Source organism: Dendrobium catenatum, unplaced genomic scaffold, assembly GCF_001605985.2.
Source record: "Dendrobium catenatum unplaced genomic scaffold, ASM160598v2 fragScaff_scaffold_1632, whole genome shotgun sequence".
NCBI classification, from domain to species: domain Eukaryota; kingdom Viridiplantae; phylum Streptophyta; class Magnoliopsida; order Asparagales; family Orchidaceae; genus Dendrobium; species Dendrobium catenatum.
In genome coordinates this window covers 732,633-745,916 of record NW_021320094.1, presented here as the reverse complement: position 1 = coordinate 745,916, position 13,284 = coordinate 732,633, and the positions used below count along the sequence as shown (strand labels likewise).

Below are 13,284 nucleotides of genomic sequence, written 5' to 3'. Positions count from 1 at the left end.
ACCCTTAACTGATGGAATTAAGATCCAATAGCTCCCATTGTTTTCTTTGTCTTAATAAGAACAACCATGACAGAGTTGTTTAGATGAACCTCATACGATGAAAAAGTAGAGAGGAAATAAGATAATTTCTTCTAAGTTGTTAGAGGTTTGAAAACACATTTTATAGAATGAAGACGTTTAATAGTTTCGGCATTATTTGCTAGTTAAAAAAAAACTTTACATCGCCTACAGAATCCTTCAAAATGTACCTATTATGTTTTCACATTTAGAGTGTGTGAAAATGAAATAACATTACGTAAAATATAACTAATATCTGCTAACAATTAAATGAGCCTCAAAGCAATAATGAAGATTTAAATGTTCCAATATTCAGCGAGGAGCACCGGTACAAATATGACTAGTCCTAACAAACAACATATTTAGCACAAGATTTCAATAATAGGGTTACCTCTCATCCTGAGAAATCAGAAACTCAAAACTTCCCCTTGCCAAGAAGAACTTGCACTCCCCTAATGACAAATCTCTAAAAGAAATCAAATTCAAGATAGCTATCTGAACCTTTCTGATCAGTCCCAGGGGCAACTTTTTCACTTGTTGAAGCAACTCTCCCTGCTGCCCTCTCAATCTCCACAGGCTTAGGGATCTCTGGAGGAGTAGCACATCGTATCAATGCCCAGCTCACACCCTCAAAGAATGGATGTTGTTTAATCTCCGTCGCGCCTCGCTTGTACGCAAGCCGATGCTGCGGCTCCTTCACAAGCAACCCTCTGATCAAATCTCTTGCAGAAAAGCTCACAATTGGAGAATCTGGAAACCGTAATGGCTGTCCAACCACATTGAACAATGTAGCCCGGTTTCCAGACCCTTTGAAAGGAGTCTTGCCAAACAAAAGCTCATATAAGAAGATACCGAAGGTCCACCAATCCACTGCGCTTCCATGGCCCTCACCCTTGATGATCTCAGGAGCCAAGTACTCATGTGTGCCAACAAAAGACATGGACCTTGCATCAGTTGGCTCGGCGATGAGCTCGGGCAGTGGGGTGACTTGGTTTGCAATATCCAGTTTTGGTTTGCGGTCCTTCTTTGATTTGGAGGAGAATAGACGAGGGCCAAAGCAGGTTGTGGGAGCTACACAAGAAGGCTGGATGCATGATGGTTCAATGCAGGCAGGCTGGACACAGTAGGCCTGATTGTTGCTTCTCAAGAACTCAGAATCAGGGTTGGAGGATTTGATTAAAGTTGGATTGACCGCGCACCGGAGGGAGAGGTCGAAGTCTGAGAGCATTATGTGGCCATCTTCGCGAACAAGAACATTTTCTGGCTTGAGGTCGCGGTAGATAATGCCTAACATGTGCAAGTATTCTAGTGCAAGCAGGACCTCTGCCACATAGAATCTGCAATATAGGGAAGTAACTGGTAAAAATTGCTAATTCATGAATACTCATTTTGCTTTAGAGCAGCCTAGAGGAGCATCAAGATGCTAAACGAAGAAATTGATAACATATAAGTCTTACATGGTTTAGGTATATTAAATATTATGTTTCTGATCTCTCACATGAAACCGTGTGAGTAAATATCTGCCGCTAAGTAATCTTATAAAACTATTAATAAAAGTAACATGCTAAGGGCGTCTCTAGCCGAACTCTAAATGACTGTAAGGCATAGCTGGTTTGCTCCATTTGAAGGGCAAAAAAAATCGCTAATTGGTGGAGGGTGAACAGTGAGACGCCAATATTGACGTCACACTTTCACCTAGGCGATTTTTTTTGTCTCAACCGGATTTACCGAAGAAATGCGCGAAATAGGAGAAAGATGGTTACCTTCGCAGAAAAGCGCAAAATAGAGTTCAATTGGAGATGAATCACGGCATTTTTTTTTACTGCATTTTGGAGTGAAAAATGAGATTTTCGGTTGGAGATGCCCTAAGGGTATGTTTCTTTTATTTGGATTTCACCAACAGCATTTTATAGGATTCTTCAGTAAGTACAAAAACAGGACCTTGTCATGCCTGTCTGAAAAGCTGGAGACAGAATCACGAGCACTGGTTTTCTTGCTTAACAAGCGGACACGAAGTTGATATGAAATATTGACTTAAAGTACATTTAAACTTTTTTGATGTGACTACTAGGCAAAAATGGGCTAACAAGTCTCCATGCCAATATACCATTTCATACTGCTAATGTATTTACCATGCATTTGCCTCTTTGGAATTAAAATATTTTTGGACAAGGACTTTATAATTTACCAGTGCATGCTCGAAACCTGGATAGCAAAATAAACATTCTAAAGGGGAGTAATGTATGCTTCTGCAAATTCTGCAATTTCACTCCAAAAAACAATGCCAAAACTAAAGATGAAGTCCTCAAATCTCTCAATTGTGGTGAAATTCTCGTATCCCCGGGACTTTTGTTTTTTTAGATAGAGGCCGTTTGCTTAGTTGGAAAAGAAAAGACATGTAAAATAATTTGTAAAGCCATCATAACAAATTTATAACAGATTATTACGTGCAGCCTACATGTTAAATATTTTAAAAATTTTGAAACAATCTGTAAATAGAACATGTATAAAGAGAAAATGAAAGGTGAAGTTCAAGGACTATTTCAGAAAATGAAATTATAGATATTGGACTACTTAAATTTAAACATAAAAATGAAAAAAGAAATGAGATGTATTTCATACTTCACAGCTTGCTCCGTAAAATGCTTGCTCGGCTGCCTCTGCCGTAGAGTGTGCAGATCCCCTCCAGGACAGAACTCCATCACCAAGCAAGAGAACTTATCAGTCTCAAAATGTGTATATAATGTTGGAAGAAAAGGATGGTCCAAGGATTGCAGTATTTCCCTCTCTGTTTGAGCCCTGAGCAGCTTTTTGCGACTAGCCAGAGACCCCTTATCCATAACCTTCATTGCAAAATAACACTTAGTACCACTCAATTCTGAAAGGTACACACTGCCAATATCCCCACATCCCAATCTCTTCAGAAGCCTGAAATGGCTTAAACCCAAAACACCATCTCTAGTCCTGACAACCTGAATTGCTTCCCATCTAGAATCATTTGCTTTATGAGGCTTGTTTATGCTGCTACTTAAGCTGCTACAAGAGCTTTCATCACTCACATCACTGCTTGTGCTGGCCTTGCACATGCTACTCTTGCAACTTTCAACGAAGTCAGCCCGGTCGCTTATTTTTGCACTTTCACTAGTTTTTGTTAAGCTAATTGTTCCATTGCTAACTTTTGCAGATGCTGAACTATTCTTTTCACTACTGTGCTGAAAGATTTTCTTTTCCTGATCCCCATTGACTTCTAAGCATTGAAGCTCTGGTGCATTTCCTTGTTGAACTGAGAGCTTAATAGTATTAATAGGAGAATGTAAATTATTGGTTTCAGAACAGAGAACATTCTTTGATGGAATGCAATCGATTGAACCCTTTCTATGGTGATTTGGTTTTTGATCAGCTATATCAGTGGATTTTGGCAACCTTCTTGGTTTATCCAGCTCCGACTTTATGGGCTTAGAATTTTGCAAAGGGGAAGGAATGCTATGGCAAGACTCAAGTGTTTGATCGCCAACTGTTTTCAGAAGCTGCTCTGGAAATGCTTTAGCAGTAGCCATTGATTTGGAAAATGACATCAGATACCTATCAAACCAGTCCAGACAATAAGAGCATTAATTGTTTCAAATGAACAACGCTCCATTCCACATCATCAGAAGTAATTCAACCGCACTTTCTTATTACTTGAAGATTTGCAAATTGAGGAAATATCTGTCATCACAATGAAGTTTGTAGGATCAAAATTGTGAACAAGAACAGACATTGTTGCAAATAAATCAGGTTTACTAATGAGGTTGGTATAAATAATAATTAGTGTCTATGCACACTGCACCTATTTTGATTTGAAATGAAACCTCAATAACACGGGGCTTGAAAAATTAGAATAGAAAACAATAGTAAAGATAAGAAGCTGCAGGGAGAAAAAAAAAAAAGAAATTCAAATTACAGCATCAACTGGACGTCCTGTTCAACAACATAGATCGCAATATTCAACCAAACTCTAGCTTAATCACATGTCAAGCAGCTGAGTGGAAAAATCACCGCGGTCCTCCAAGCACAGAGTTCAAAAGTTTGGTTTCTCTTTTAAATTAAATGCATTGAAAGATAGTAAAACCTCTTTATTAAGTCTTTATTACAAGCTATATTATGATTGGCCATTTTCATATCCAATGATTGGTCATGTTGAATGAAATAAAAATTAATAAATTATGATTCATACTTTTCATAGAAAGTAAATAAATTTTATATGAATGAATGGGCTATATATATATATTTGCATGTGCATGATGGAGTAAACCCTCTTATGGTACTGGCTGAGGATGCAATATACTCGTGCACGTAAATGTAAAAGGTTATTAAAAAGAAAAAAGAAAATGGAAAAAGAGTACCTTCATTGATACAATTTAAACGATGTCTACAATGACGGTTGTATTATTTACAGAAAAGATAAAAATATGTTATGTGCATAATAGTGATGATTATGATAAAACGATATTAAATGGAGGTAATTTATATTTGGAAATGAGCATGCATATTGTTCCAAATGCATTGTATTACTGTAATTTTAGAAACATGATTTACTCACTGAGTTCTTTTATAACTCACTCTTTGTGTTGAAAAATAATTAAAGGTATAATTCAATTAACTAAAATGAGCAAAAAAGAAGAAAATATGTATCGTAGATGCGACGCTCCGAAAGAAACGTATTTATAGTATTTGATTTTAAAATTTTAAAGTTTTAGTAGCTCTTTCGATGTATTGGAAATAGTGAGTTAGTAATTGAAATGTAATCAACCGTCCAATCGTCTGTTCTCGCATCGTTAATTTGAGCCTCTGGGTCGGTTTGTGACACTACGGTACTGAAAAAAGCCTTTAGAACAACCCTTCATTTAGTTAATAGCTTAAAATAGTATAAAATTAGTATACCGGTTGTAAGAAGCTCCAGCCAATTCAAATCAGGATAGGCTGATGTAGGCAATATTACATATGTATTACAAAGATTGAGATTTATTTTATGACATTACTATGGAGGCACCTAACCAATGCTCTAGACCTAGCCTTAAATTAACGCAAGCTACTTTCTAAAAGCAAAAGGCAACCAGATCATACGCTATAGAATTAACACCTAAAGTAGTCCTTGAAACATGGAGATACTGGTTCTAATCTAAGTTCTCCCTGACTTCAATCTAAAGAAAACCACTTGAAAAAGGGACCACAGAAAAGAAGGGATAAGCAAGTCAATCAAATCAATAATGAATACAGTAAGTTCAAGAATCGAGACAACCAAATAGAAATTCTCCATTCACATCACTAATTAAAGTAAGCTATGTTCGGTAAAGAAAAAAAAAAACCAACGAATTTTATGCCGTAAGTTTAACAATTTAAATCACATGTATAATTCTCCATGAAACTTCAAATCCCAACATCTAAGCCAAGGACTTCCATAGCTTTGATGTACAAAGAAACACTTGCAAAATGAGAACACAAAGAAGTAGAAAGGAACTCAAGCAAAACAACGATAAGTTCGTTTGCTAGTATAGTATTAGTATATACCAGGCAAGATTAAAAGTGATATTTCGAGAAATGAGATAACCAAGAGAAGATTGAGGGATGCCATAATCTTACCACAACACAGAGGACAAGGGTTCGGAAAACCAAATACCATCTGAGAAAAAAAAGGAATAATATCTCCAGTAAGAACTGGCCGAAACTTAGGGCTTTGCATCCTGATCTTAAAAAAAATGCATTTTTTCAGAAAAACCCCAAAAAGCAAACATCAACAAATGAGTAGAATGCAGAAAAACCTAGAATCAACGACAGAAGAAAATGTCAACCGCACAGAATTGCAAATCTTTAAAGCAGAAAAAGTTTGTAAGGCCAAAAAACTGCAAAACAAAGGAGCTTTAGAACATCCCCTATAGATAGAAATAAACCCAAATCAATCAACAACGCCCTGAAACAATACCTTTCCCATGAATTTTTTCCCAACGCGAACTACTAAACACGCAGCATAGATCTCAAATCACAACTACAAGCCATCATTAATCCAGATCAATTACAGCAAAAAACATAGAAAAACAAAACCAAGTTCTTGATATTGAAATAGGAAAGGGAAAGCGTAAAAGGTAGAACAAAAACAAACTGAAATGAAAAGCCAGAAATAGGAGAAAGAAAAAGAAAGCCAAGTCGATACCTTGTTCATAGAGATCTCCACTTTAGCTGTTGCAGCACAGTTCATCTTTCACCTCCAAACATCCTCAAACATCCACGGAGCAAAAGGGTGAGCGAAGGAAGTGAAGAGAAACGGAAAGGAAGGAACGAAAATGAATAAACAAAAAATAAAGTGAAAGCCTTGTGTCTGTAAATAAGGTTGCGGTCAAAGGTAAGACAGTTTTTCGCATTCAATTTCATTATTTACCCTACCTATTGAGCCTCTTTCCTTATTTTTCGTCCGTCGTCCCAAGCCTACATCATCGGTGCATTAACCTCCCAATACCCAATGTGTTGGCTTGATTTCCAATAATTTCTCTCTCCCCCACAAATTATATATATATATATATAAAAGTAAAAAAATTAAGGAACTATTTAGAATCATTTTTATTTTTTTAGTAAACTAAAATTATTTATATTTATGTTTAAAAATGAAATTAAAATATTTTTAAGTATTTTTTAAAAAAGCTCTCACTGCCTGTTAGGGGTGTCAATTTCGGGTTACGGGTCTGGTTCAAGTCGAACTCGACACTATTCGGGTCAACTTGAACTCGACCCGTTTTTATAAACGGGTCAGTTTTTTGGACCCAAACCCGACACGATCCGAATGACACGGGGCCGACCAAAAAGTGTCGGTTTTAAATGGGTCAATCTCCAACTTTCGGGTCAAAAATTGGTCAATCTCGAGTTTCCAGTTCAACCCGAACCCGACCCAATTTTTGAAACGGGTTGATTTTGTTGAACCCGAACCCGGCCCATTTCGGATCTGAGTTGACCATAACCCAAAATTTTCGGGTCAAGCTCGAGTCGAGTTTTCGAGTCATGTCAAATATTGACACCCTTACCTGTAGTCATCACCAACTCTACCAGCAACTATTGCCAATCATCATTGCTACCCAACCCTCTACCATCACCACCACCACATTATATAAATAAAAATATGTGATTAAGATACCAAACGTATGGCATTTCATGTTAAAAATAACAGTTAATATTGTAAAGCCAAATCATCACAAAAAATCGTTTAAGAAAATACTTTAGTCAAAATATTATAATTTAAATTTTAATTATAATAAGAATTTATTTGGGATAGCTTTCTTATAACTTTCTAAAATAACTTTTTAGTAAAAAAAAAATTAAAAAAAAAAGCCATTTTATACGGCAATAAAAAATTTAATTATTTGATTTTCTTTGAAATAAGTTAGTATAAACTCTTCTTATATATCCCCCCTACTTCAATAATCTTCTTCCTATCTTCAAAAACTTCTGCATTACTCCACAAACCTAAGATCTTAATTTCAGCTATGGAGACTTTTGGTGCGGCATAAGTGCTTGGTGAATGCAAGGTTCTTATGGGTCCCAAGCTGACACTTCGCCACCAAGCTTGCTTATTCTGCAAACTCATCAATTATTTTGGCCCATTCTCAACCATTTCTTTTCCAACATTGTGATAATGTTTCACTGTCATTCTGCAAACAGATAAACAAAGAGAAATAAGCAATACATATGTGCTTAGAATCCATCGTGTTCATTAGCACTTCATTGTACAGGTAAAATCTAGCATTGCACTGACTGTTTAGCCATAGATTTCAACCAGTGAGATCAGATTTTTAATGAGAGGAGTATATCTTCTGGAATATATATAAGTATAGGAGAAGGGAAAGATATAGCTTTCAAATTATATATCGATAAGTTAGATTTTTTTCAAATCTAAAAGAAGTTAAGAGCAATTTCGTTTGAAATGAATGTTGTTTTTTATAGAGGTGGTTGTAAAATTGTTGTGGAGAAAATATATTTTTTAAAGGTTGTAGTAGAAAACAGCTTCATAGCACAAAAAATTATTGTAAATAGTGAAAAAGTAAAAGTTTAGTATATATATATTTTTCATAAATATTTTTACAACAAAAAATTGTTCAGAGGACGCTGCCTCTCGACTTTTATTTGTTTATTGTTGTACGCTTTACAGATATGTCAAGGGTACTAGGGGGCAGGGCCCCCTTGTGGGCTTCGACCAATTTTGACTGTAAGGATATTTTTGAATTCAATTTACTATTTTTCTTTGTATTTGATTCATCATTCACTAACAATGCATCTTTACACATTGTGTTAATTATGTTGGGGCAATTGCCTAAAAATCATAGTATTTTAAAACTTTTAAGGAGGATAATTGCCTAAAAATCCTGATAATAAAGACTAAAAAATACATGAAGGGAGACAAATTACCTAAATAATCATATAATAAAGATTTTTTTATTATTATTTTTTTCAAGGGGCAATTGCCCTCCAGGCCTTAAGGTGGATCCACCCATGAAACAATACTTGGCAGTCTGAAAAATAAAACAGTAAGAGAGCTGTTTCAAATGAAGACTAATTCTACCAATAATTTATGCATAAATCATTTAATAGTGGCTCTATAAATCAGTCAAAAAGAAATTTTTTTTGTAATTAACCACTGTTTAAAAATAAATAAAAACAGTAATTCAAAGAAATTATACTGAAATGTTTGTACCTAAAAAGACACATTCAGTTTGTGATCTTATAGCAACTATATTCTCTTCTTTTCCTTCAACTCATCTCTTTTCTCATCTTCAATGCCTCAGTTTTTTCAGGAAGTGGTCCATGACTCAGATTTTGAAGCTCATTAGCCTACTGAAAGGCATCTTTTTGGGATTAGGCTACATATTAGGCTATATATTAAGCATGCTAAAATATGATAGACTAATTAACTTTATAGTATAATATTATCAGTTTATGTAACAAAAAGATGCTCTATATGATAGGAAATGATGCCCCCAACAAGGTAATGTGGCTCTTGAGAAGGCCAACTTAGTTTCATCCAATGAAGGCCATATTTTTGGGTAGAAAACCCAGGGTCAATGGAACCTTATGCCTTGGTGAAAGAGCTTTAGCACATGGAGCTGTTTCTATTGATTATCAACCAGTCTTTGTTAGGGACTTCAAAGACTAAATAAAATAAGTAACTTCCATTTTGTTCTGTTTGTGAGAGGCATGTGATACTGCACATGAAAGTTTGGTATGAAGAAATTAATTGAGAATGCATGATTGAAGAATGGATGGTCTAATTGATATGATGAAATAGAATATGATTGTCAGCTGGATCAAACAGTAAGGTGCTTATTTGAAAATGATGGAGCTGTGATAAAATTCATTTCAGGAAGTTAGAGAAAGATAATTTGGGTAGAGCTAGATCTATTTAACAATGATGTTTGATCTTATGTGAAGCATCCATATTGATATGAGATATGGGATGAGGGTGATGAAAATGACATGACAATATGAGTAACTTTTAAAAATAAAAATGTTATGTGAATAGTTCAAAACATGATATGCATGTCATGTGTCAAAAAAATTTATGATGGTAGAGAGAGAAAAAAATTTGTATGCCATTAGCATTATATAAAGATCTAGCACATACACAGACTAACGAGCATTGTAAGGGACGGCAAAATTTTTATGTGAAAACCCAAGAGGAAAAAATCACAATGTCTAGTTCAATTGAAATGATTTTACTAGTGTTTTTCATATACTTCAAATGATGTTCTTTACTGTGACTGTAGAAAGTGTTGACATAATGTGGCTGATATAAATTGTTTAGAATAAATTGCATAGTGCAGTGGAAATTGGAAGAGTTGTGTAGCCTAGGAGCTATCTTCAAGAGAACATTTGTTGTTAGTTTGATTATTCTCCTTTGAGTTGGAAAGACCACATACCAAGAAGTTCAGCTTAAATTTTATGCTAACATCACGAGACAAAGTTGGAATTAATGGAGTGCATTATCCTCATAGGTTTTGAAATTTCTTAAGTAAAAAAGCTAAACTCTTAAATATAGAGGTGTCTTGTGATGTAATGGTTGAAATTTCATTAAGAAACTCCGTAGTTAAGTGTGCTCATTTCAGAGAAATCTTGGGATGGGTAACCTCTTGGGAGGTTACACCAACATGACAAAACTGTTAGGCCCTTAGGCCAAAGTAAACAATATCTCAATAGTTAAAAGTTGGGCTATTATAAATGGTATCAAAGCAATACACCAGCCAGAAGATAGGAACAACGTGTCATATAAGATAAAGTGTTGTCATGGGAACCAACTCTTAAACCATGTATGGGACAAAGTGATACGCAGTGGGAGTCACCACTTAAACTTATAGGGATCATCTCTAAAATCATATTTGTCTGGTGGATAATTCTGAGATACAGCTCGATGCTGATGATGATGTCAATTACTTAAGTGAGAGAGATTATGAACCTCTTATGTTAAAAAAGTTAAAATCTTAAACATGAATGCGCCTTTTGGTGTAATGGTTGAAATTTCATTATGAAACTCCGTAGTTAATCGTGTTCATCATGAAGAAATCTTAGGAAGCTCCTAGGAAATTATACCAACAGGACAAAATCGTGAGGCCCTTATACCACATCGAACAATTTCTCTATAGTTAAGAGTTTGGGCTATTACATAGGTAATGAAATGTGTCTATGTTATGGGCAATAACATATGATAAAGTTAGCAGGCGACGATGTAATCGGGGGACATTGGTCGGAGGTCTATAATATATAATAATGGTTGAAGGGCTGTAATTGGGCGACACTAGTTGGAGGAATATAGTCGGGCAACGATAGTCAAGTAGACTATAATTAGGCGATGTCGAAGGGCTATAATTGAACAATAGTGCTTAGAAAATTATAGTCTATGGTTAGGATCATAGTTAGACGATGAATGACATAGACGAACAATGGTGGTCAGAGAATTATACTCGTGTGATTTGGGTATGACATTAAACATTATGCTCAATTGAATTGAAATTAAAAAAAAATATATATAATTTATGTTGAAGCCATGCAAAATTTTGTAGACAGCCTAATTGTTTAGACCATAAAGCTTGATCCTAACCCATCTCCAATAAACAATTTAGAGAGAAAGAACATCAAGTGTTTTTTGGCTTTAAAATGAGAGAGAGAGAGAGAGAGAGAGAGAGAGAGAGAGAGAGAGAGGGTTCTAATATATTGGAGACTACCTACACTCTTTTAGCTTTGGATTAGAGATAAGTCCTTTGCCCTTAAAATCTTGAGCAAAGGTTGTCTATTTCTAAGTTTCACTAAGGACTTGCCAATAAATTTTTTTAATATTTTTTAGCAATTAATAAGAAATTCATGTCCATGAGTTGATCCCCATGGAGCCAAGGATGGGCAAGTGCCCACTCTAAAACCAAGCCTATATTAAGAATAATTTTGAAATTTAGACCCCCTAATTTTTTTTTTGGTCCTAATTTTGCATTTTGTCCTTCACCTAAAAAATTATTTGCAATATCTCATATGGCCTGAACCACTTTTCTCTTCCAAAATTTTGTATTTTTCCTTCACTCGCGTGTGTCACTCTGTAGGCTCAGCTATTCTGAATCTCAACCTTCATTCCCGAGTGTCTTACTTTAGAAGGCACATTCTCGTTTAATACAATCACTGCCCCTTCTCAAAAGTAAGGCTGGTTTCGTCCTTGTAATCATGTCGTCAATGTGACATTATAATAATGATGTATTAATAACAATATAGTCATTGCAACCATAATTGTTGAATTCTGTGCAACTTTTCGTCAATCATTATAATCATGCCATAGAACCAATCAAAGAGATCGTCACATATGATCAACATTCATATCTCACTTAAGTAAAATCCCTTGAAGAGAGAGAATTAGGACATAGGCGCGCAATGTATTTATCAAACTAAATTCATATTCATAACACGAACATCGAAATTTTAAAGAGAATAATAAAAACTTTAATTTTTATAATCAATAATTTACTAAACTCTTAACTATGCAATTGTATCAATGGTAATGTGATAACTAGTTTCTTTTCAATGCCAAAGAAATTCAAACATTACATATAGTTCTATTTACTTCAAATATTATAAAAATATATATTATTGATAGCCCATTTGACTTCATCAAATAACATCAAGCAATCATTTCCCTAAGTTTTTAGTTTACTTGTTGCTTTCACTTGAAGTTATGTTACGTTATCTTAATTATTTGATATTTTCCTCACATTTATGATTTTCACAACTAATAAAGCAAGCTTATGGAAGACTATTTGATGACTAAGGCTTCGTTTGTTTTTTTATGCTTTTGTAAAAGGCAGTTTTAAAAAATATTAGTTTAGAAAATGGAGTTTTCTAACGGAGAAGTATATATAAAAAGCTTTATCAAAACTTCAAAAAAATGAAAAAATGGATTTATTGAGAACGTGATTTGACGAAAAAAAAATCCTCCGTTTCCAAACGGAAAAGGCAAAACACTCAAACAAACAAAGCCTAAGGTTTCGTCTGGGACGACTTTCTTTCTGCTTTATAAAGCATTTTTTTAATATAAAAATTAATTTTTTTTGTGCTCGAAAGTTTCTTTAAGAAATAGAAAGCGAGTTGTTCCTTCGTTTGGATTTAGAACAACTTTATTATTACTTCATAAAGTGGCTTTTAAGTACTCAAATTTTTTGATCTAAAATTTTTTGTATAAAAAAGTTGTTTTAAAAAGCAGTGAGAAAGTTGTCCCAAATAAAACTTAAATTGAATGCTATTTAGGCTTCATTTGGGATGACTTTTTTATTGCTTCTTAAATTAATTTTTATACTAAAAATTTGATTTAAAAATAATAAAAAAGCACCCAAATGAAGCCTTAGTCAAGGTACTATCCATGACAAAAAACTTGTAAATCATATTTACTAATTATATTTATTATTATATTGTTAAAATGTAAATGTGATGACATTTAAGAAAATATTTATGTTATATTGTTGCGGCCAAGAGTATTTGCGGCGGTAGAGAAATATGAAGTTTATCGTCTTAGCGTTGTATGAAAATCCGGCACGCAATCAGATAAGAGAAAGGGTCTAGCATTTATGAGACACCAAGATTTTTACGTGGAAAACCCCTGAAAAGGGGGAAAAACCACGGGGCCTAGCCCAGTTTGAATGAATCCACTAGTATTGCAGTCGATTACAAATGAGGCCCTTC

At 34.5% G+C, this 13,284-nt stretch overlaps 1 protein-coding gene across 3 annotated transcripts; it reads right to left on the bottom strand.

Annotated features, from left to right (window-relative positions):
• Positions 1-312: 312 nt before the first annotated feature.
• On the bottom strand, positions 313-6,401 carry LOC110099047 (serine/threonine-protein kinase D6PK-like). 3 transcript variants are annotated; one of them, XM_028701055.1, is made up of 4 exons: positions 6,248-6,371; positions 5,680-5,780; positions 2,680-3,765; positions 313-1,394 (listed from the first exon to the last, which is right to left on the bottom strand). In XM_028701055.1, the coding sequence occupies exons 3-4, from the start codon at positions 3,630-3,632 to the stop codon at positions 524-526; spliced, it is 1,824 nt and encodes a 607-aa protein (XP_028556888.1). In that variant the 5' UTR covers positions 3,633-3,765; positions 5,680-5,780; positions 6,248-6,371; the 3' UTR covers positions 313-523. The 3 variants fall into 3 exon arrangements, with proteins under 3 accessions (XP_028556888.1, XP_020681721.1, XP_020681722.1); XM_020826062.2 differs by lacking the exon at positions 5,680-5,780 and having other exon boundaries at positions 6,248-6,401; XM_020826063.2 differs by lacking the exon at positions 5,680-5,780 and having other exon boundaries at positions 2,680-3,639; positions 6,248-6,387.
• Positions 6,402-13,284: the final 6,883 nt, after the last annotated feature.

Bases quoted from the DNA above. Each gene is read 5' to 3' on its own strand.
- LOC110099047 (XM_020826062.2), bottom strand. From the start codon at position 3,632: ATGTCATTTTCCAAATCAATGGCTACTGCTAAAGCATTTCCAGAGCAG. The intron at 1,395-2,679 runs GTATGAAATACA...CCTATATTGCAG, and splicing joins TTTACGGAGCAAGCTGTGAA to ATTCTATGTGGCAGAGGTCC.